At 37.9% G+C, this 25,956-nt stretch overlaps 1 protein-coding gene across 6 annotated transcripts in view; it reads left to right on the top strand.

Annotated features, from left to right (window-relative positions):
* Nucleotides 1-25,956, top strand: part of LOC101737289 (espin) — a 118,792-nt gene that overhangs the window by 55,641 nt on the left and 37,195 nt on the right. For 4 of the 6 annotated variants that reach the window (XM_062674936.1, XM_062674925.1, XM_062674923.1 and 1 more), the window contains 6 exons: nt 9,308-9,491; nt 16,836-17,018; nt 20,608-20,712; nt 21,324-21,555; nt 23,188-23,364; nt 25,246-25,387. In XM_062674936.1, coding sequence (XP_062530920.1) covers nt 9,308-9,491; nt 16,836-17,018; nt 20,608-20,712; nt 21,324-21,555; nt 23,188-23,364; nt 25,246-25,387 — 1,023 coding nt within the window. Of the gene's footprint in view, nt 1-357; nt 809-6,405; nt 6,476-9,307; nt 9,492-16,835; nt 17,019-20,607; nt 20,713-21,323; nt 21,556-23,187; nt 23,365-25,245; nt 25,388-25,956 lie in introns of those variants that run through there. The other 2 variants (XM_062674928.1, XM_062674944.1) reach the window with 2 other exon arrangements.

Raw genomic sequence — 25,956 nt, 5'->3', positions numbered from 1 at the left:
TACGTCACATATCAAACAAACATTCAAACATTCCGTACCTATCCAACACAATGTTGACTTAAAATGGAGTGTTTATTTTTTCTCTATCATTTGTTATATCATTTAATCAAAAACTGGATGCCACAAATGGAAAGCAATAGCGTTTTATTTTCACTCTACAAATTTTATCTGTTATTTTCTTCGATTTTCTCTTATTTTGGGAAAGGTTTTGCAAAGCAATGTGGCACGTTGCATGGACATGAAGGAACTACCAATATCTGATCTATTACTGTGGTGATAACAAACCATGTGTTCGGATCACCTCTAATAACATCTTCTTCAATTCTAAATATCACATCGAAAGCTCTATGTGCAGTTCCATCGAGACCTCGGCTTGGATCGCGCGCGCTTCTGACCAATCGATTTTCGAAATTCAAATTCTATAGATTCAATATAAACAAGTTTCATAAATGTCACTTCAAACATTCTGTGCCGTCTTGTTTTGAATATTAAAAAGAATTGAACAATATTCGGAATTTAAATTTGAATTTTTTTTCGCAATTCGATGTTCGAAATGAGTTTAGTGGAATTTGTGTGTTTTAAAGATTATGTCAAAATGGCTGAAGATTCTTTGCCATTTTGATTTTTATAAGCTCCATTAATTTTTAAAAGTGATATATTATATATGTATATAAGCTACGAAAATGACTCTAAGTAACGCTCAGACGCCGTACAATCGGATGACGGGGAAACTTTTCGGGAAGAAAACAAAGAAAACGAAGAGATTTTCGAAAACGAAATCTGGAACTTATTCCGGCAGTAGAGAACGGTAATATTGAAAAAATAATTAAGATTTATATTTATTTAATTATTTTCTTTAAGGGATTTTATGACACCTGGTAACTAATACCTTTAGGTCAAGTTTTATTTTAATTTTAATGAAAGTTTTTTTATATGAAAAATGATATTAAGAAATGAAATGAAGTTGATTATATAGAACATGGCACGAAATGAAATGAAACCAAAATGAAATGGAATGAAATATTATCTCAGTAAAATGGTAGTCATTCACTGAGACTTTTTGGAGGATCCCGAGAAGTGAAGTTGTGTGATTTGTTTTATTTTGTCTATTTAGTATTTCGTCAGGTTTAAATGTGCAATAACGGTGGTTTATTAACCGTTTAGTATCTGCGAACGTGCACAAATGTGGGAAAATGAAACAAAACCGCCGAACGTAACTTCTCGGGATCCTCCAAAAAGTCCACTGAAAAAATCTTAGTAAATAACCACCATTTTACTGAGATTATATTTCATCCCATTTCATTTCATTTAATTTCATCCCAGTTGATTAATGTCTCAAATTAATCATCTTCATATCATTTCACTCCATAATATCATTTTTCATAAAAATATGAATATAAATTAATATAAGACATTACTTAAAGGTCTCAGTTACCAGGTCATAAAACCCCTTAAAAAACATTAGTTTATAGTATTCGGACGAAATTCGAACTGGTATATCTAAAGTCCTTGACCACTTTAGATGAACGTGTCGACCAGTTTTTGAGAATATCGAACAGTTGTTATTTATTATTTATTAGACGTTCGAGGAAGATCCAGTTTTCGGTGGCCCCGACTAAACTGGACGGCGAAGTCGACATGAATTACGCTGACCTCGTCCGTTGCTTTTTTTTATTGCGCTTGTAGGCAGACGAGCATACTGCCCACCTTTTTTATTTATTGCTTAGATGGGTGGACGAGCTCACAGCCCACCTGGTGTTAAGTGGTTACTGGAGCCCATAGACATTTACAACGCAAATACGCCACCCACCTTGAGATATAAATTCTAAGGTCTCAGTATAGTTACAACGGCTGCCCCACCCTCCAAACCGAAACGCATTACTGCTTCACGGCAGAAATAGGCGGGGTGGTGGTACCTACCCGTGCGGACTCACATGAGGTCCTACCGCCAGTAATTACGCAAATTATAATTTTGCGGGTTTGATTTTTATTACACGATGTTATTCCTTCACCGTGGAAGTCAATCATGAACAATTGTTAAGTACGTATTTCATTAGAAAAATTGGTACCCGCCTGCGGGATTCGAACACCGGTGCATCGCTCGATACGAATGCACCGGACGTCTTATCCTTTAGGCCACGACGACTTCAAGTATTGCTATTTATTCTCAAGTCAATAAAATTTTGACTTCTCGACTCAGGGATGCACGAGGTCTTTGTACCCCGGTCATCCCTATAATCTCATCAACCCTCGTGGAAAATAAGCCTTCCCATAGCTACGTTTTTTTATAATATTTTTTTTAAATAAAACTCGCACCGAGCGAGTTGGCTGTTTCATATTTTAGACTAGAATCGAGCGAAAAGAGAAAATAAAAGTGAAACGCCAATATAACGGGCGAGGTTCGATGCATTGATGTAATATTATGTGCATATATACACGATCGCGGGAATGTATCGAATTAGATATTATGATATAGTTTATGTGAGTGTAATTTTTTTATAATCTATACTAATATTATAAAGAGGAAAGATTTGTTTGTTTGTTTGTATTGTTTGTTTGTTGTAATAGGCTCCTAAACTACTGAACCGATTTGAAAAATTATTTCACTGTTTGGAAGCTACACTATTCCCGAGTGACATAGCGTTAGGCAGCGGCTTGGCTCTGCCCCTGGCATTGCTGAAGTCCATGGGCGACGGTAACATCAGGTGGGCCGTATGCTCGTCTGCCTACAAGGGCAATAAAAAAAAACATAGGCTATAATCTTTTCTGAAAAAATTTTGGGATCCTTACTAAAACTAAAATAATGTAACCCAAGGTGTAAATAATTAACTAAAATATTCTTTACATCGCGTGCCCTGCGAAAACCATTGATGATAGAATAAAATAATGTACTACGACTTTGTGTTATAGTTATGCCACAATAAGTGTTCTTTTATTTAAAAAAAATAAAACAACGTTAAATATCGTTGAAATTTTTGTTAAAGACCCGAGCGGAGCCGGAGCGGATCGCGAGTGAAAAATAAATTATACCGAGAATTATATAGACGGGTGAAAGGCTATTTGTTTTAAGCGACATTTCGCTTAATACGCGACATTTCGCTTAATACGCGACATTTCGCTTAATACGCGGCATTTCGCTTAATACGCGACATTTATCTTTGTAATGAAATGTGTGTTTTATTTGGTACTAGCGGACCCAACAGACGTGGTCCTGCAAACATTTATTCAAGTTGATCCAGCCGTTTAGTTGTATAAATAAATAACCTACATACCGTGCCGGGCTGATTTGTGAATCTAAACCATCCAGGTTGCCACCCAAACGCATACAAAAAAAATCTATTCAAATCGGTTCAGCCGCTTAGGAGGAGTTCAGTGACAAACTCACGCACAGAAGAAATATATCTATATACATATATACTAGCTGACCCGCAGACTTCGTAGTGCCTCAATCGATAAATTAAAGAGCTAAAGTTTTGTGTAAAATAAACTTAGAACAAACAAAAGGAATCCGTCCGACAGGGGACACATCAAAGGAAAAACTTTATATTTAAATATATATAAGTATGTCTGTCAGTATCTGGTCACATAACACAGGGAATACTAAATTACGGCCGGACGACCGTGCGGTGCAGTTAGTATAGTTATTATTATTTTGACGCTTATACAAACGGAATAAGACTTGAAAAGTAATTATGTTTATATCTGGACTTACGGCATAACTATTATTAAGCTTGTAGTTAACACGACATGAAAACTGCCGTCTCAATACTATTTAAACTTAAATTTAATTCTCATCTAAAACTTGCCTTACTGTTTTATTTATTTATTGCGTGATATGGATTTGTTAATGCAAGTATTTTGAAAGTTCATTAATGAATATTTAATAACCTCTTTCTACTATTAATATCATGAGAATAAATGCTACAGTCTAAACGAAAGCTGGTTTGTTGTTTTTAAATGAAAACAATTTATTAAAACTTACACGTTATAAATATAAATCTAAGTTCAGCTGGAATGTACCTACGATCTAATGTCTTGTGAGGGATGGCGGATTCGCGTTTTTATGTTTATGAGTTCCGGTGAACACTTAGCAGCGGGTGAATCGTGAGCTTGTCAGCATGTCTAAACTGATAAAAATGCCGACTTCTCGAGCGAATTCGGATGGTTCATTGTTCTAGGAGGAAGGCTATAGTTCTATAAAGGCGGCGCAGCGCAAGTAGTTCCAACCCTGTCCTGGTGAAACTGGAAAGGCCTCCGGACCACTAGTAATACTTCAATCATAAAAACAAAGTAGTTTCAACAAATCGATTTTTTTGATTTCACAAGCAACTCTCATAGAATCAAAGTGATCAATAAAGAAATGTTTAAATATAATATATATAGTTCCAAAAAAACCATAAGTGCCACGCCTAAATAGCAAACAATTTAACCCAATAAATATATATAATGTTATGCTGTTTATGTCGGTCAGGACATTAGTGCGAACCTTTAAAAAATATTATATCATCATTGGTCCTTGATATATAAGTATACTTTTTTTTATCGAATTAACCGGAGGTTTTGAAGCCGGTGAAAATGACGTTTAAAGATCCCGTTATACATACAAACAAACAAACAAACAATCAAACAAATAAACAATCAAACAATCAAACAACCAAACAATCAAACAACAACCAATCATACAATCGAACATAGCAAGCTATAAAACCGTGTTAAAAGGGAAACTGTTGGCAATGAATCGTTTCTACTACAGAATTATCGTGTATCAATCTAATTTTGGATATGAAATGATGTTAATTCAGACCGGCAAATCATTATGTATCTAAAATATCTAAATAAACTTGAAAGTTACGTTTTTATAATCCGGATTTGCAGAACAGGTTTTTGTCTTGTTATTGAAAGCCGTTTCCCGTGGACACGTGGAAGCCGTAACTTTGATAGTGACGATTCGATCTGTTAGAAGTGAGAAGGCCGAACTGTTATGAAAAAAAGATTTATTTAACTCTACAAAATAGTTTTAAAGCCTTTTATTTCCCTTTTTTTTAATATTTTTTTTTTCTTTATTTTTGTTTATTTTATTTGCCTACATCAAAATTTTTCTTCGATAAGTATCCCTATTTGGGTACAGGCACAGATAACCCCTATGGTATAGACCTCCTCCAGATAATTTTAATTAATGGTCTGAAAATATTGAGGGAAATCGGTAAACGTCCAACCACGATGAATGTCTGATCCAATGTGAGATTATTATGTTCATAAGAAACCTTATCATAATAGTTTTTATGATGAGTAGGTGTTTTAAAAGCATTTGCCTCTACGGGCTAGGAATGTAACAGATCGAATAAAATATTTAAAAGAACTATTTTAAATCAATAGTAGTATAATTAAAATCGCGCAAAATCGATATTTTTGCGTAAATTTTAGATACTTACTGGTGGTAGGACATCTTGTGAGTCCGCACGGGTAGGTACCACCACCCTGCCTACTTCTGCCGTGAGTGAACCAGTAATGCGTTTCGGTTCGAAGGGTGGGGCGGCCATTGTAGAGTAAAAACTTGAGACCTTAGAACTCTTATCTGAAGGTAGGTGATGGAATTAACATTGTAGATTACTATGGGCTCTGGTAACCACTGAACACAAGGTGGCTTGTGAAATTGGTCATCTAGCTAATCATCATTCTCCTGCCCTTCTACCAGTCACTTGGGGTCGGCGCAACATGTTTTCTTCTTACATACTCCTCTATCAAATACCATATTTCGCTCACTCCCCTCATACACATGAGTCGACTATTATCAAAGCCGGCAATCTGACTTTTGGACAATGATTGGTAAATAAGAAAAACGAATTATTGACTTTGTATTCCATTGGCAGTCACAAAACTCTTCGGAACGACATCTTAGATAAATAACAGGTTAACTATTAACCTTTATTTAATGCAGGTTTTGAACCGTATTCTTTGAAGGAGACGATTATATTCAAATCAATCTGTATTGACATATCAATAAAAAAATTTTGTCCAAATGCACAGATTGCCACCTTTGATAATAGACGACTCACATATCGTCTTTCACACAATCCATCTATTTTTTATCACCTAGCTAATTTCATACATTAATAAGGCTTTTAAGTATTAGACTTGTTCCTCAGTTTTGCTCGGGTAAAGTTAGGATTGCAAACGTGTTGAATTAACGTGGGATAAAGAAGATTTTGCGTTAGTGTTTGGTCCATAAGCTTTTAGTCGATTTTTACATTATTTTGGTATGCAAATCCACTGTCCTACTTTTAAAACAAACCTACACGGCGTTACCCTCGTCATGTCAATTGTCATGATAAAAATTATTGTATGTAGCACAGATTATAAACTGTCTTTGTTTGTAATTTTATCCGATTCGAGCTCGTTTGCATGATTTAGTAACAAACATCCAAACACACAAACCTTTCACATTAGAATTTTACCACTGATAATCTTATTAAAGGTAAATAACTTTTTTAAAGTAATATCTTGAACATCTTTAATAACAAAATATATGAAATGAATGAACGCTTGACTGCCAAAATACTAATTAAAATAGGACCCTTATGTAGTTAATGGTATCATGTACCGTATTTTTCAATGCACAAGACAAAATAGTTTTTCTGACTGAATAAAAAATCATAAGTTAGTTAACCAACAAATCGAAGCGAATATTGGATGTCTATAATCTACATATTTATTTTTGTATCTATAACCAAATTTTGTACAAAAATGAATCTATGAGGCATCAAAATTGCGATCGTTCTAGCATTTATTGCAAATCTTGATCTCATTATTTCACAAAACGCTATTGTACCGTCGTATCTCCGACGTGGGATTGTGTTGCAAATATCGTACGCTGTGCATCATTTCATAATGTTTGAAATTGTAATGATTGTAAACTATTAAAGCAGCCTTTCCCAAAGTGGGCGATAACGCTCCCTTGTAGGCACTGCAAGCCTAAAGAGGGGCGGTAAGAGACCCAGAAAAAAAATTGGGGCAGTGTGTAGAGGTTTTAGAGGCGATTTGTAATTTCATCTAGGAGGACTTTTACATACCGACTGAGTGCTCGCTACAGTGGTTTTTAAGTAGGCGAAAAGAATAAAAAATAATTTATTCTCAAAGTATGCAGTAGACAAAATAAATTTGGGAACCTCTGTATTAAAGCTATCAAATTTATTAATACGATTTGTTTTATTAGCTATGACATTTAAGTGGCAAGCGAAGTTCATTGGATCCACACCGTGAACTACGCACTCCATATTGAGATTAAGGTAGACATGATGCTGTGCCTCTGATGCGATTTTCATGTGTGTAGCATGCCCCGCTATAAATACTTATGATAGAATCTAGGAGGCTAGAAGTAGGTAGTTCCTAAGACTTAGGTTCTGCTGATGATACGAGAGTCATTGCTCGAGGTAGCCACGGTCGCATACCTCGTAATAAGGAAGGAAGCGAGTTGTTTTTGCCTCTGCCATTGACGATGTCCGTGAACGAAGTTTTAGCAAACCTTGAAATATGATATTATGTGAGCTAGAAATCACAGTATAGTGATCATTAACCGGATCCAAATAAAAACTGGTTCTCTATTCGAGACGTGTATTTTTATATTTATAGTTATTTGTTATCAATTTTAATTCAATTCTATATATTTATAATCGCCACCTTATATTTTTTTATGTTAGTATAGGAGGTAAAAGTATTTCTGCGGTTTTCGCTGCCTTATAATTATTTATCTGAGGATTTGGTTGCTAAAATGATCATGATGTAATAAAATCAGCAGTAGAACGTCGAGTGTGGTGCAATTTGTTGATTTTTTTATTTGAAAAAACAACGGAATGTAAAAATAGATCATTGTTTATTAACAGATCCAAAAACAATGGATGATTCAATGAATAGATGAAGATTTTTTTTTATATCAAATCAAATCAAATCGAATCAAAAAAATTTTATTCAACATAAATGAAAGTACATACTTGTTGAACGTCAAAAAAACTACCGCCAATTCACAAGAACTAGCCTCCGTCCTGAGAAGAATTGGCAAGAAACTCAGCGGGCATGTTTTTTTTTTTTTAAATATAAAATTATTATTTATTTACTTTTTAATATTAGATTTTTTTTAAATATGAATTTTTTACACTGAGTATTATAACGTAACAATTACTACAATATTGAAATGCCTGGAGCGAGCAACTCATTCCCACTTTGTGCAATCTTCTAGATAATCATTGACTTCATTGACTTATATCACTGGTTGTTCGTTGTGTTTCGTTACGTTCGTCTGTTATCTCGTCAATGGTTTTATTATATCGGAATTAACAGCTTTCTCGTTTCCTAGGTGCAGAAAAAATATTTTTGGCGTAATCTTGGGATATTCCTCTAAGGATTTCTCGCAATATGTAATTTTTTTCATTGCTCTTGTAAGCAGACGAGCAAACGATCCTGATGGTGAGTGTCTACCGTCGCCCATGGACGTCAGCAATGCTAGGGGCAGAGCCAATATGCTAACTACCTATCTTCACTACATAGTATAAAACAAAGTCGATTTCTCTGTCCCTTTATCTGTCTGTCCCTATGTATGCTTAAATCTTTAAAACTACGCAACGGATTTTGATGCCGTTTTTTTTAATAGATAGAGTGATTGAAGAGGAAGGTTTATATGTATAATGACATCCATTAAATAGTGGAGAAATCAATAATAAATCACAGTTTCTGAAGCGAAGCGAGGCCGGGTCGCTAGTATAATATAAGTGACAGTATATTTGTATTGATGATGTCCATTCTTGAACGAATCGCAAACAAACTTGAACCTCACGTTGAGAGACTGGTAGCAACATATCTTCCTCCCGAAATCGCCTATATCATGCCCTTCCAGCCTTCTTTATTAAAGCATAGCTTTGCACTGCGTCTTTGTCCAAATCGAAATCCTTAAAGTTTTTTTTTTATTGCTTAGATGGGTAGACGAGCTCACAGCCCACCTGGTGTTAAGTGGCTACTCGAGCCCATGGACATCTACAACGTAAATGCGCCACCCACCTTGAGATATAAGTTCTAAGATTTCAATATTGTTACAACGGCTGCCCCAGCCTTCAAACCGAAACGCATTACTGCTTCACAGCAGAAATAGGCAGGGCGGTGGTACCTACCCGCGCGGACTCACAAGAGGTCCTACCACCAGTAAAGAATTCACAGACTCTCGTCATTTAAGGCCTGTAAGGATCGTATGCAATTTCAGTGCCGCATTTCGTTACCTTAACTTTATATAATAATATATATCCTTTTTGTCTTTTCACAGTGCAAACACAGCGATGGATAATGACGTGACGCCGGTATACCTGGCCGCGCAGGAAGGTCATCTTGCAGTGCTGAAGTACTTGGTCTTGGAGGCCGGGGGGCGATTGGACGCGAGAGCCAGAGATGGCATGCTTCCGATACACGCTGCCGCCCAGACCGGCTGCCTCGACTGTGTCAAATGGATGGTAAGGATATAATATTAACTCTGACTGCCCATGCCGTGTAGGTCACCGGTGCCCTACGCGATGCACTGAATTAGTTATGTTCGTTTATCACCGGTGGTAGGATCTCTTGTGAGTCCGCACGGGTAGGTACCACCGCCCTGCCTATTTCTGCCGTGAAGCAGTAATGCGTTTCGGTTTGAAAGGTGGGGCAGCCGTTGTAACTATACTTGAGACCTCAGAACTTATATCTCAAGGTGGGTGGCGCATTTACGTTGTAGATGTCTATGGGCTCCAGTAACCACTTAACACCAGGTGGGCTGTGAGCTCGTCCACCCAACTAAGCAATAAATTAATAAAATATGTTACTCATCATCGTCATAGTCAGTTACTCTTGGCAGAGCAGTCGTTGTCGTGTGGTATTCTTGTGTATAAGTCATTTATCGTACAGGGCACGCGCGCATTCACATCAGCACTTTTACATTGCTTTACTCAAATCGTAATTATAAAGCGCCAGTACGCGGTCAGCACTCATATACAGCGGTACTCACCACATCAACATATATAGAATTAGTTACTTGTTAGCGAAGTATATAATAAACGGATATTCTTTGACTATCAGTGATTTCCTCCTATCTACATCTCAAGTTGTGTACGCCACATTCAGCAGCGCATACACCTTCTTTAATAAAGCCTTGCTCTCCATAGTTCGCGAACTGAAGCTTTGCGCTCGTTAAGTGGGGTTTTGGTAAGAATCTTCATATGATCAGTCCAGCGCATGGGGTTTTGTCCACATCTTTTACCATTGACCCTACCCTGAACAATAAGTTTCTCGATAGACTCGGCTGTCCGTCGCGATACGTGTCCATTATATTAATGATTATGTTACTAAGACGCTGGAATGTCTAGTAGACTCTGGGAAAGACGAATCCGAAGATACTGAGAATGAGATTTCTTAGAGACCTAATGACTAAAACAAACAAAATAAAGCAAAGTCAGCCAGTTCAGGCCGCTTAGTAACAGAAATCGACAAAATTACTTTAGTGCGTCGCGTAGGACTTCGGTGACCCACACAGCAGTCAAAGGGTTAACAAGTTAATAAAAATATAGTATTTGAATGATGCAGTTCATAGCCGATTTTAATACATGTGTGGTTCGATTTTTGTTATATTGAAGCGACAATGGCGGTTTAGTAAAATTCAAATTCTACATTCTTAAACTCTGTTTAATCACTGGCACGTCCACATTGCGGTCCCGATTCGAAACATTAGAAATGGTAAATTGAATATAAACATGAGATTCAACCGTAAATCTATAAGTAGGTAGGCACCGATGTATAAGTAGTAGTCACTAGTAGTAGTTCGTTTTGTGGCTCTGAAATTCTTACTGTCGCTTTGTTTGGATATTTTCTCGGGGTCAGAACAATTCTGACTATTCTCCTCAGAAGCTATTGTGAGGCTCCTGCGAGAGATGTTTGGAGATGACGGGTAAAGGGAAATTGACTCGAAAGTAAGCGTCTAAGTGTCGGGTGATTTTTCAACACAAGTCTTTGATCGGAAGAATATAGGAATGTTTTTTTTATTGCCTAGATGGCTTGACGAGCTTACAGCCCACCTGGTGTTGAGTGGTCACTGGAGCCCATAGACATCTGCAACGTAAATGCCATCACCCACCTTGATATATGAGTTCTAAGTTCTCAGTATAGTTACAACTGCTGCCTCACCCTTCAAACCGAAACGCATTACTCCTTCACTGCAGAAATAGGCAGAGTGGTGGTATCTACCCGTGCGGACTCACAAGAGGTCCTACCACCAGTCAAGTAGTCTGCGACCAGCCGAATCTTAGGAAAAAAATCACAATACATACATAAACTGTCAAATTATACATAAAACAACATACTTTATTACCTTTTTAATGAATTGCAAAGAATACAATGCACATACTAACCATAAAAATCAAGGCTAGAATGATTTCGTCACAGCATTTCCGAACATAACAATTAGTTTTCGATTAGGCAACAGCGAGCTTTAGTTGTTAATGTTACAGTAATATGTGCAATATGTGTGACTTGGGTTAGCCAAGAGAAACTGAGTTTAACGACCCGTCGATCAGTGGAAACGACTCGGAATCACGCGGTGTGCTGACTGGACATGTATATAGGGTTGACGCAATTAAGTTTTAATTTTATCAATCTATACATATAAATAAAATTGGAGTGTCTGTTTGTAATATTGAAATTTGTACTTCAGAAATGTTCACGATTGACTTCCACGGTGAAGGAATAAAATCATGTAATAAAAATCAAAGCCGCAAAATTCAAATTTGCGTAATTACTGGTGATAGGATGTCTTGTTAGCCCGCACGGATAGGTACCACCATCCTGCCTATTTCTGCCGTGAAGCAGTAATGCGTTTCGGTTTGAAGGGTGGGGCAGCCGTTGTAACATACTGAGACCTTAGAACTCACATCTCAAGGTGGGTGGCATCATCTACATCATAGATGTTTATGGGCTTCGGTAACCACTTAGCATCAGGTGGGCTGTCAGCTCGTCCATCCTCAAATGCAATAAAAAAATTAAAAACAATTAAAATCAACTAACAATCAACAATCAAAATTAGATGAGTGGTCTAGGCGTGAAAAGATAACAGTTTTTTTTCATACGCGTATGCTTAGTAGGTACACGGGAAATACTTCTGAAAATCCAATAGCTTTATAAAGGCTACCCGTAATCAAAAGAAATATACCTACTGTACAATAACTCGTTGGCGTAGATAGAAACAAATACTTTCAACCTCTTCTTTACCTTTAAGTATATTCGTGTTTCGGAGTGAGATGGCCAGACGCTTGTGTGACCCTTAGATCTTACTCTTTTTGTATCATGACAAGGTTTAGTGGATAGGTAAGGAGCAACGGGGAGCTTTCAGTGTGTCTCGACTGCCCATCACCGGTAAGAGGACACGGGGCTTCCGCAGACGCACAAAACTAAATAGTTCTTTCTAGAAGAAATATTTATTAGCAGCAGACTCGGCTACACGTTGCTGTGGCTAAGGTTTTTGTTTCTAAATAACACATGACCGGCTATAATACCAAAAATTAACAAAGTAAGAACAATTGGATTTCATTGTATTGCGTTTACTACGAAATAAATTTCACTTATACTTTAGCTACAGCAACACGTGGTATGTATGCCATTAAATTGTAGCTTATGTGAAACGTTGGTATTTTTAACACAGCGCCATCTATGAGATATTAATATCAGACAGTATTACAATTGTCTGTAAAAAATGATTTAAGGCGCCATCTGTTTTAGACTTATGAAACTTACAATTAACGACAATAATCAACATAAGAAATAATTTTATTGTTAATTAATAAATATTGCGATCATTAATCGAAATAACAATCCTATGCCCTAAGTTGGAACAAAACACATATTAAAAAAAAAAAAAAAAGTTAATATCGGTTCAGTAGTTTAGGTGTCCATCGCGGATAAGCAACGTGACAAGTAATTTATATATACAGTCAAAACCGTTTACTGCGACATCGTTTAATACAACATGCCGGTTATAATAACCTAGAACTAAGGTCCCGGCTGAATGCCATATGACCGCCTTCAGGAAAGAAAACAATAGGATTTAGTTTAGTGTAGGGTCTTTTCTAATTCTTAGAAACAAAACACGGTAGAATCAAAGCCCGCTTCTTCATATCTCTTCAGTTAGTTTGTTACTTATCTATACACAAGACGCACCAAAACTTTGTGGAGTTATTCGTGAAACTTTCAAAATGCCGCAAAGAAAAAGAAAACAAATGAGTATTAAAGAAAAATCGCGTATTATGTAAATATATTTTACCAATAATTCCCTATCGATTTGTTTGTACTGGCACAATACACAATAAGCATCACCGGTTGTTACGACTATCGGTTTTTACGACTGAATATGAGCAGTCCCTTCGATGTCGTTATAACAGATCTTGACTGTATTAAGATTGTAATGACAAAAAAAATATTAATTCAAAGCCGAAATCGATCCAACAATTCATTTCTCTCGCACGCAACCCTACTAGCCACACGGATGCTTTACTTGATATTGTGGTTACCGCGTTTGAGATTTTCTTCTATAGGCTATCTTAATGTTTTTCAGAACTTGTTAGAAACTATTAATAGTTGTTGATTTTATATCGTGAACTATGTTACAAAACATCAAAAGTTGAAGTTAGATTGTCATTGAAATCTTCGTTATTATTGATATTGGGAATGTGCAATAGGTATCATAGCTCAGCACATTTTTTCTGAGAAAGTCATCACGGGTGGTGGGGTGGGAGGATTATGCGATAGTATAGATATACTATCTATATCTATACTAATATTATAAAGAGGAAAGATTTGTTTGTTTGTTTGTTTCGAATAGGCTCCGAAACTACTGGACCGATTTGAAAAATTCTTTTTCCATTAGAAGCCGACATTGTCCCTGATGAACATAGGATACTTTTTTATTTATTTTTTTTATTTTTTTTTTGGTTTCATGTGTGTTTTAATGTTTCCGAAGCGAAGCGAGGGCGGGTCGCTAGTTATACATATTTTGGTCTCTTAAGATTTCGAGGTTTGGGGTGGCTTGGAAAGCTTATGAACCCATCAAAATGTAGACCTATTAAATTCATATAAATTCTTCTGTTTGAGCAAGTGTTTCATAGATGGATTAAAACACTTCATTAATTAATAAGCATTATTTATTATGAGCGCGCACTTAACCGAACTCTTAGGAAAAAGACAAGAAGGAAGTTGACTAAAGAGCGAGGTAGCTACATTTTCGAATGACAGGTGTCGAATGCGTTTAGGAATTGGTTTGATATCTCACAAAGTGATTAAAGAGGTCTTTAGAAATGTACATTGATTTACTTACTTAACAAGTCACATTGAAACGATAACTTTTAGAAATCAAATGCAGCTGGTAGTACGTTTAATGGACTGTGGCGGAAAAGTGACTCGCTCGTAATCATCAAACGACTTTATTACACGTGTAGAGAAATTTTACATTTACACGTGTAGTTTTAATGTTCATTGAGATTGCGTAGAATTACAAATCGTGAAATCGAGTATCATAAAGTTCATAATTGTAATCATGAAGTTATGTTTGAATACGACCTTTGAAGAAAATCTTTCTACTGGTGGTAGGATCTCTTGTAAGTCCGCGCGGGTAGGTGCCACCGCCCTGCCTATTTCTGTCGTGAAGCAGTAATGCGTTTTGGGTTTGAGGGGTGGGGCAGCCGTTGTAACTATACTTGAGACCTTAGAATTTATATCGAAAAAGCCCTTCTTTGAAGTCGACATGGCCTAAAAGACGTCCGGTGCATTAGTATCCAGTGCAGGTAACAATTTTTCTTAATCAAACGCACATTTGACACATGATAACCTCCCGATCCACTAACGGTGCTTCTAGGTACTTCAAGCACCGGTCACCGTTCTCGTCGAACCCGTCGCTTGCGACAAAGGGCTCGACGAGTAAATTAACCCTCTTCTCAGTGGGTCGCGTTTCCGATCCGGTGGTAGATCCTGCGAAGCACGGCTCTTGCTAGGGTTCGTATTAGCAACGTCGTCAGGTTTGAGCCCCGTGAGCTCACCTACCTGTCCGGACGTAACTAAAAAAAAGACACATGTTCACGAATGGCTTCCACGCTGAAGAAATAACAACATGTAATAAAAATGGAACCCGCAAAAATTATAATTTGCCTAATAACTGGTGGCGGTAGGGCGTTTTGGGAGCCAGTTTGGGTCAGTACTATCTGCCTGCTTTTGCCGTGAAGCAGTAATTGCTTAATGTGTGACCAGTGGCTCTTGAGTTCGTCCGATAATCTAGAGTTATAAAAAAGAAATGCTTACAAAATTGTCAACTGTTAGGAGATTCGTGCGCGATCGCGATAAGCTTGCAACAGCTTAGCGTTGAGTAACATGGCTTTATGTAATCAGTCTGTCTGTGTTCCCGTGATAATAATGTACTAAATGTCAGATCTTTAACAGTTTTTAGCCCATAAATGATACAATAACAGTTTTAACTGATCGCTACAAACGCCCGAGGTCGATTCGAATCTTGAAGGCTTTACAAAAGCATTACTTTCGTGGCCGTATTGCGTATTGCGTTCGAATTTATATCGATTTTAAATTATTTAAGCGAATATTTTAATTGTTCATACGATTTGAATATTATTTTGTGTTAATGATCTTTCGTAATTGGTCCGTTTGATGTTTTGTAAATCGTCTAGCCTTACTCATAGTATGTCAGGCCCGGGTCAAGCGAGTTTGGATGTAGCAAAATCGAGAATTCGTTTGATTAATCTAATTTTCGATGTGCGGTTACAAAATCGAGATTCGATTTTAAAAGCGGCCTAGATTTAAAATCGTTTGGTGCCTTATCGTTTATTGTGAGGTCATTATTAGCTAATACTGAAAATTGTTGTGTAGATCTGTCAAATACGAAAATTTAATTTTTATTCAATTGAAACTAGCCTGTAGTATGGAGGCTTAATCTTAAATGTCTATGAATGTGCCATGAAAAATAAGAGTTGACCTAAAGGTTGTAAATGCCAGGGCATAAAATCCCAAAAAAAAATTTAATCGTAATTTTTTATTATTTTCATTATATTATTTCTGAAGCTTCGAATACCTTATACGGACGTGTAATCTGTCGACATTTGATTAATTAACTAATATTATCTACTAACTACTATCTATTAACTATGTTAGAGGAAGTCTGAAAGTGGCACCTGTGACAGAGAAGTTGAGATTGCGCGTTTGGGATGGTATGGACATGTGATGAGACGAAATGAATATGAGGTTGCTTAGAGAGTGTTAACTACGAATGTGGAAGGATATAGAGGAAGAGGTTGACCTAAGAAGAAATGGATGGATTGCGGGAAAGACGATATATGTAAGAGGGGAGTGAGCGGATAAATGGTATAAGATAGAGGACTTTGAAAGGAGAAAACATGATGCGCCGATCCCAGATGATTGGAAGAAGGGCACAAGAATGATGATACCGTCTAAATTTGTATAAAAAATAGTATAATAAGGAATTTACGTTTGGTTGAATGAAGTCTTTCAATTTTTTGTTACTTAGATGCGTGAGCGATCTCATGGCCCACTCAGTGTTAGGTGAGTACCGGAACCCATAGACGTCAACCTCGAGACATGAGTTTTAAGTCTCAGTTTTCACAGCACAACGGCTGCCCCGCGCTTCAAATCGAAAAGTAAAAGTAGTTTTAATTAATGCTCGCGAATAAAGTATTTTTAAATATCTTAATTTAATTGGCGAAGTTGTGGTTTTTAAAATGCGAATAGGCCTTATGTTTAATAGTGCACAATATTTCTTTCAGATTATAGAGCGCGGCGTTGACCCGAACGCGAGGGATGGAGACGGTGCGACTCCTCTTCATTTCGCAGCTTCGAGGGGTCATCTCAGTACCGTTCGCTGGTTACTGAGACACGGAGCCAGACTCCATCTGGACAGGCACGGCAAGAGCCCTATTAATGATGCCGCAGAAAATCATCACTTGGAAGTGAGTATATATTAGCTATTTGCGGAAACTGCTACAGCTGTCCCGTAATCAAATCCGTAAAATAACAATTTGCGTAATTACTGGTGGTAAGACGTCTTGTGAGCCCGCACGGGTAGGTACCGCCACCCTGCCTATTTCTGCCGTGATGCAGTAATGCGTTTAGGTTTGGAGGGTGGGGCAGTCGTAATTATACGGAGACAAAAATAAATATATAAAAAAACGCTGTGCTTTGGGAACGGTGTTGCAAGAGTAATAGACACTAAAGCACTACCTAATTTAAGTTCGAAGTCTCAGAATCTAATACGAGTTAGTATAGAGGTATTTCTAATAGACAAACTAGCATTCAAGTTTTGATGTCTATGGACTTCGATGACTTCGTAGACCGGATAGGCCGTAAGCTTGTTCAACTGTCTATACAATTTTATCGCTATTTGACCTTCGAGAAAAAATATATTTTAGGTTTGACAGCAATTTGACTGGCGGTCACCATCTTATCTATCTCTGTCGCGAATACTTCGGAATGTCGATATTGCGTCCGTAAAACTCACATTCGCAACTCGTACGGAAGCTAATAATAGCAGATTACGTTTTTAACTGTTATATATATCGATATCAAAAATGTTATTTCTAGTGATGACTATAACTTTCTATTGCGGTCCGCGAACGTTTAATAGCTAGAAGCGCCTGTAACGAAGATCATGTTTGGAAAGTATATCGGATTTTCACTTGTCGGATTACGCGGACTGTTGCGAGTCTAAATTACTCAATCGATGAATGCGTGTTCGAAGAACATACAGCCTTTTTGCTGTTGAGTTAGATCAGATAGGCGGTCGGGTAAAACTGGTTTTGTCCGGTTCTATAATAGCTCAGCAATGCGGCTACAACTATACTACTACTGCTTTTTACTGGTGGCAGGATCTCTTGTGAGTCCGCGCGGGTAGGTACTACCACTCTACCTATTTCGATTTGAAGGGTGGGGCAGCCGCTGTAACTATACTGAGACCTTAGAACTTATGTCTCAAGGTGGGTGGCGCATTTACGTTGTAGATTTCTATGGGTTCCGGTAATCACATAGCACCAGGTTGGCTGTGAGCTCGTCCACCGATCTAAGCAAAAAAAAAGGCTATAACAAACACAGCTAGCAAAAACAACGCCATAATTTTGTGGTTCGATAATAATTAAACACGCATTTCAATAATTAAGCTTTGTAGCATAACTGACAATTATGAGCGACAGCAACCACCTACACCATCAGGTGGGCGGTATGCTGGTCTGCTTACAATGGTTACAAAAAATATCATTGCATTTTTTCCGGGATATAGAGTTGCTATTCCACATGCTATTAAACTCATGGTATGCATATATGTTGTTGCTATGTATACAGTGATATTATATGAGATATCCGTATAGGATTTACGTAAAAATAATGGCTGTTATATCGCAAAATGAGTGCCTTGGTCAAATATAAAGTCCAATAGACGGATAGTTTCGGGGATCGCGCGACTAGTGAGGGCTCGCTTTTATATATAGTACGAGTATATAGGTATGTATGTAAAGAAAAAACGTTATTGCTTAAAAATCTTTAGATTTTAACAAGGATTTTTTTATTCAGTATCATGTAGTGAAGTCTGTCATTCAGTAAAAAGAGAGCTCAGTTTTGTTTAGTTTATTAATACTGTTTACTGTTTAATTTATTATATTAATTTTAAAAGAGATTAACGGCTATAAATATTGTTTTGTTATTATATCACAAAAAACCACAATTAAGTCTTTTATTGGCTATTCATCTTGAAATACTCCATATCATTATATATATAAAGATAGGCAGTCAGGTAACTATAATAAAACGATCTAAATAGTAGTTAAAACGGACGTTTATTTAGACGGTAATTAATTCGGTCATATTGCCCGCCGACAGTCAGATAACTTGGACAAAGTGATTGTGTCGGGCAAAGCAGAAGAAAAGAGACCCCGCGGCCGCGCGTAGTCGGCGTACTGAATCGCCCACTTCGATAAAGCGGCACGACACGAGAACCCTCTCATCGTGGCCGCCGGTAACATTCCCGATCCTGCGGACATAATGGAAAGCAGTCGACGTCGCCCCAAACACGTCATTTCGGATCCTCCCGATCCACTAACGGTGCTTTTAGCTACCTCAAGCACCGGTCATCGTTCTTGTCGAACCCGTCGCTTGCGAAGAAGGGCTCGACGAGTAAATTAACCCTCAGACACAGCCCACTGAGTTTCTCGCCGGATCTTCTCAGTGGGTCGCGTTTCCGATCCGGCGGTAGATTCTGCGAAGTACGGCTCTTGCTAGGGTTCGTGTTAGCAAAGTCGTCAGGTTTGAGCCCCGTGAGCTCACCTACTAGTTAAGGTTACGCTGAAATAGCCACTCAAGGCTCTCAGCTTAGGTAGAAAAAAAAAACTGAATCGCTAGACTGAGTCGTTAATAAATAAATGAAAAGAAAAATCTTTATTCCCACAGCGCTCGCGTACCGTGAACGCATTGAAATTTTGTCACAAGCGACATTGACCTAACACCATGAGCCAACGTATCTGATGCGGTCGTGTATTCATTGTTAAAGTGACATTCAGTTTAACATTATGGTCACGGATGGTACGTATGCTCTCTCATTAGCACAGAGAGCACCCGGCAAATGAGATTTGAAGCAAATAGGTACTTGAATTCGCGAATGTCACTTCATAAAATAAATGTCTCGATTTAAAAACAATTTCGACAGCCGGTCTACAAAATTTTTTTCATTTTGTATAATTCTCAAAATACTCTACCTTATTTTTACATAATAACTAGCGGACCCGACAGACGTTGTCCTGCAAAAAATCATTCAAGTCGATCCAGCTGTTTAGTTGTAGTATAGATAAATAACCTAGATACCGACTGCAGCGCCATCTGCCGGACTGGTTTGCGAATCTAAACCATCCAGGGTGCCACCCAAACGCATACAAAAAAAAATCATTCAAATCGATCCAGCCGTTTAGGAGGAGTTCAGTGACAAACACACGCACAGAAGAAATATGTATACATAATAATATGCATATACATATTAGGTATATGAAATGAAAAATGTTAGCGGCTACCCAATAAAATATCCCAAAACAAGCTAAAAGTATCGTTAAATGGAATATTTATTGTGCTATAATAGTTTATTAAATTTATAATAGAAAGCACATTTTGATGCAACTTTTCAATGTACTAATAGTGCAATTAAAGAGTTTCCCTTATTGTTTTGTACTTACGTATGGCTGTGGTTTGTTATTTGTTCTCCGTATTCGCGGGAATATTTAAAAGTCAAACACACTAATTCAATAATATTTATAATGTTTACATGTATTTATTAAAATATCAACTAAAAGGAGAAAACGACGCTAGGCACTAGACGATACAAATTATACCTACTAAAATTTAGATTTTATATTGAACTTAAATTGGTGCGCGAATTTTGTTGTGATGCTACATGACGTCACATGAACTAAACGAAATATTATATAAATAAAAGAAACATAATAAGCTTATCATAAGTATTGAGAAAAAAAATAACGTTGGTATATTTTTTTATTTATTTTTTAGTGCCTGAACGTGCTGGTCGCGGCTGGCGCCGCCGGAGCTGACAGCAAACAGCTCTCCTCGTATAAATCCATCCACTCCTGCGCTTGCACGCCTGGGGATGCGCGGGTAAGTTGATTTACTAATTATTTACTACTAGGGTAAGTTATTTACTACTAGTGGCCTAGTGAAAAAAAAATTGCAATTTAATCACACAGTCACCGGATCCAATTGTAAATTTAAGCTATTTAAGAAGTAATTGAAAAGTAGAGGGGGGAGGGAGGACGATATATGTAAGAGGGGAGTAAGCGAAAAAAATGTATATGATAGAGGAGTATGGAAGGAGGAAACATATGCCGACATTAGGAGAAGGGCAGGAGAATGATGATGATAGAGGGGGAGGATAGGAACTGGCGATATCCGAAAACGACTTCAATGATGAAGGAAGTGCACATGGATAGATAGACACCACTGATCTCTCTATATTTGTTGCAACGCAGCGATCGATTTGAGGGATACGATTTAAAAAATACACAATTGAGATTTGGTATACAGATAACATCTTACTACAGATGAATTCTGTTAAATAAGTTAAATTATGTTATTTCAATGAATACAAGACAGTTATTCAGTCTTATTTTCGAATAAATTCAGTTTTAATTCAGAATTTGTTAACTAAGATAATTTTTCTAAAGTAATACCTACAACAAGTTGTTGTCAACAAATGTATGTGTTGACAGTGCGCGTTACCGAACTGCGTTAACGCGATCAGCACTCGGTCCCCATTTTACCTCCACGGCCCGGAGAGGGAGCGCCCCGCGACCCAGGACAGGCGGGGGTCTCTACCCTCCACGGGTGGCTCCGTTAGCTCAGCGCGCTCCGGGCCCGCCGACGGACTCTACGTCAACCCCATGCAACGAGCCACTTCTACCAACGTCGTACACCATACGTCTTCCGGAGAAGATAGTTCAGGTATGTACGAATTAGAGCTCTTAGAAGTTCAACTTCTTGGAAGCTAATCGCGTAGAAGTTAAACTTCTCACAAACTGGACCTTATGGTGACTGGAATGATTGTGGCCAAATCTGAAAACTGTGGAGGAGCGCTAAGGTTTTAGATAGTAGGAAAGGACTCTGATCGAACGATAAGTGGTGCGATGATGAAAAAGAAGATGTAGCGATCATTTCTAATAATACTTCATAATATTCGCGCAGGGTACAATTTTTAATGTTAAAAAATTACGAAGATTTCTGTTATATACTTAACACTGTTTTAGTACACTTTTATTTTTATAATGCGAGTTTTCAACCCATGTCAGAGAAATGATAAATTAAAGTGTACAGGTATTATTGTAAGGATTTTTAGTGTAACGAATCTTTGTAAATAAATAAAATTGGACTATCTTTTAGTAAAGTGACAATGACAATTCTACAATACCATTACTTTTGTTTCAATTCTTACAATTACTATCACAAATTTTAGTGAAACTGATCGGGAAATGATACGTGTTTCTCTATAATGATAAATGGTTATTGAATCACTCACAATTCAATTAAAACAGCTTGTAATCGTTAGCGTACATCGGCCGTGTATAATGTTTTGATACGACGGAAGTCCGCCTTCCGGAAGTTTACTTAGGTAATGTCGTTTCGTTTGATTGGGCAGTCCGCTTCCTGCCGCCGTACTGGACGGACGCGTGATGCGTTCTCTTTGTTCAATAAAATATGAATGTGATTAGCAAGAGCTTTGTTTGTACGAATTGGAGTATAGGTGCTATCGAGTTTCGCATCTACGGTTCGTGTTAGATTTTGTCGGTATGATTTAATAAGTGTGATATAATGGATTGTGAGGTTGAGGGTGGGGAGGTTGCCGTGGTAAGGATAAATTGGCAGTAGGGCATATGGCCGTATGGTGGACTGACGATTTGCTGTTGCTATGTCTAGCAGTGGATGTTTGTAGGCCGGTGACGATGATATTAGAAAAACAAAACATATAGTTTTTGTGTGAGTGATGCATATTGTTAGTTGATAGCAACGCAGCTATACTCGTATTTCCAATCTATATATATATAAAAATGAATTGGTTTTCGTTAGTCTCGTTAAAGCTCGAGAGCGGCTGGACCGATTTGGCAAATTTTGGTCTTGAATTATTTGTGAAAGTCCAGAGAAGGTTTAAAAGGTAGATAAATATGAAAACGCTCGAAATGTAATAAAAAAAAAATTGTTTTTCCTTTGATGTGTTCCCTCCCCGTCGGACGGATTCCTTTTGTTTGTTTTAAGTTTATTTTATACAAAAGCTTAGGTCTTTTATTTATCGATTGGGGCACTACGAAGTCTGCCGGGTCAGCTAGTATATATTAAAAATAATAATATTTCCAGTGATAGGATTAACGTAAGTTTAAATAACAATAACCACAAACGAGGGTAGGTTAAAAACTGTTCTCATTGATAGTTGAGTGGAATTATGTGTAGAAATCACTGCGAAAATCTGCGATAATGTAAACAAATGCTTTGGTTTCATTAGCACAGTATTTTAATACGTTTAGCACCGCGTTCGTGCTGTCCAAATATTCCAACAGCTACTAAATGCGTAAGATCTTGACGCAGGCTGTTCAGCATCCGAGGCAGACACGGCTAACTCCGGAGGCTGGTTCCTTCACGGCAGCAACAACGGTAGCACCGGTGCTCCTGCCGCTTTGTACCAGCGCGTCAGAGAGCTGTTTCATTCGCGCTCTCCTGGCCCGAGGGTCCCGGCTGAAGGACAGGAAGCTCCCACGATGACAGGTGAGAGAACAGTAATTGTAACAGTTATGTGATAGTCGAACTTACAAGACTGTATAGAAAGGACATGGGCTGGGTTTTTATAAAATGGTGGTGCATGTTGATCACTCAGACGGGCCATTGTATATTAGTTTCGGATCCGATTAGGTCAGTGGTCGGGGAACTTTCTTAATTATTAACCTAAAATATTTTTGTGTAAGATGATATTACCCCATGGCTAAGAACAAAAAAAAAACGAAATAGCTTCTTTTTAGCATCTTTCATATTACCCCCCATGATAATTTTGAAAAGAAAACAATAACTAAAAATTTAATTTAAACATCATTTATTCAATTTATCAATGTAATACCTAGTAATACATAACAGTGATAATAGTAATATATGTAATATACAGTTGAGGAGTTTCATTTCGTTTCATAGAGTTTGAAATCACAAAGATTCTAAAGAAGTTTCACTTCAATATATACTTTTTACTCACAAAAGTTTAATTTTTACCCCCCAAAATTTCATTTTACCCCATTTGGGGTAATTTGCCCCGGTTCCGCGACCGCTGCTATATAGAAAGGACATGGACCGGGATTTTTAAATGGTGGTGTATGTTGATCACTCAGACGGGCCATTGTATATTAGTTATGTTCCGATTAGGTGATCGAGATTTGAAAGGTACTCGCAGAATGATGTGTACATTGTACGTTGCGACATGAATGCTGAATTAAGCCATCTTTTAACTAGGTTTTTTTGTAACGATTTCTGTTTTAAAACGCTAATCTAAATATGATAGTTATAAATCATTACTGTACATTTTTCGCCGGACTTTATGTGATACGATTTGGAAGGTAGATAAACTTTTTGAATTTGTAGCAGATTTGATTTCCAAGGGCTCCGATAGCTATGCAACAGTTTGATGAAGAGGCTTTTAAAATAATTTGACTAAACAAGTCTTGGCCTCTCATGACACAGAAAACACATGTTCGACGGGTCGTAATAAACAGAGTTTCGGCACATCACAGAGGTATCGCGAAATACCAAGCTGTAACGGTACGTTGTCCAAGCAGTCTGTAGGTATTGTGACGAGAAGGATGAAAATCCTCTGCACAGAGAGAACATTCTCTGCTCTGAGGAGATAAATAAAAATATCCATGGAAAGTAGTCTGGTTTATGCTGGATTGAGAATCTCCAATCTCGGTGCTTTTAGGCCCCTCAAGTACGGGTCACCGCCGAAGAGTTCGACGAACGAACTAACCCATAGATACAGTCCACTGAGTTCCTCGTCGAATCTCAGGGTGTCGCGATTTCCATCCGGTGGCATATTCAGGGAAGCACTCACTGCTCTTGCTAAGCCTAATATTTTTAAATTCTCTCAAATTGAGCCCGTGAGCTCATCTACCCTTCCAGGCGTAGCTGGAATAGCCCTCTGGCTACCAGCGAATAGGTAGGGAAAAAACCTAGATAAATATATTTCATAGTCGGGGGATGTCGCGATAGATATGTGCAGGTCACACGCTATTGCGCAATGGAGCAATTAGCAATATGCAATTGAGCAATATAATTGAGCAATTATAGTATTAACCCTTTGACTGCCGTGGTAGGTCACCGGTGCCCTACGTGGCGCACTCTACAGGGATACTTGTTCTGTGACTAAGGTGCCGAAATATCTCTAGCCGACTCTGAGAAAGACGAATCCGAATATACTGAGAATGAAACAATTTCTAGGAGACCTTAAAAGACTAAAACGTAATTTAAATACAATAGAAGGCAAAAGTTAGGCAATCTAGGGGCTCAGTAACAGAAATCGTCATCATTACTTCAGTGTGCCACATAGGCACCGGTGACCTTAGTGTTGTTAACGAAGAGGCTCTACGAATTGAAGGTCTTCTTTCGCAGTTAAAGCAGAAGTGCACGGCACGGCAGAAGTGACAACGGTCCAAGAACAATCCGACAGCGACAGTGGCGCTGAAGCGAATAAGAGGGATCATCATCATTATGAAGATATTTACCTGCCTCGAGAAGAGAATCAGAGGAGAAGGTATTAAGACGATCATCATCATTATCCTGCCCTTCTCCCAGTTACCTGGGGTCGGCGCAACATGTTTTCTCCTTCCATACTCTTCTATCATATACCATTTCTTTGCTCACTCCCCTCTTACCCATATCGTCTTAAACGCAATCCATCCATTTCTTCTTAGGTCGACCTCTTCCTCTATATCCTTCCACATTCATAGTTAACATTTTCTTACCAACCTCATTTTCATCTCGTCTCATCACATGTCCATACCATCCCAAATGCGCACTTCTCAGCTTCTCTGTCACAGGTGCCACTTTCAGACTTCCTCTAACATATTCATTCCGTATTCTATCCATTCTCGTTACTCCACACATCCATAGCAACATTCGCATCTCTGCTGCATGCAATCGTCTTTCATCGTATTAAGACTAATCAATGGCAATTTATATTCGTGTAGGAAGTATTAGGGATAGGCTACTTTGATGTGAAGCGGTTATGGGAGCTCGTTGACCACGTGAACACTACGACTCGCCTTAAGACATGAGACCAAATTATCAATTCTATCGTATAAAGACTGTCACACCATACCC

This window comes from Bombyx mori, chromosome 3 (assembly GCF_030269925.1).
Source record: "Bombyx mori chromosome 3, ASM3026992v2".
NCBI classification, from domain to species: domain Eukaryota; kingdom Metazoa; phylum Arthropoda; class Insecta; order Lepidoptera; family Bombycidae; genus Bombyx; species Bombyx mori.
The sequence above is the reverse complement of the archived record's forward strand: the minus strand, read 5'-3'. Positions and strand labels throughout refer to the sequence as shown.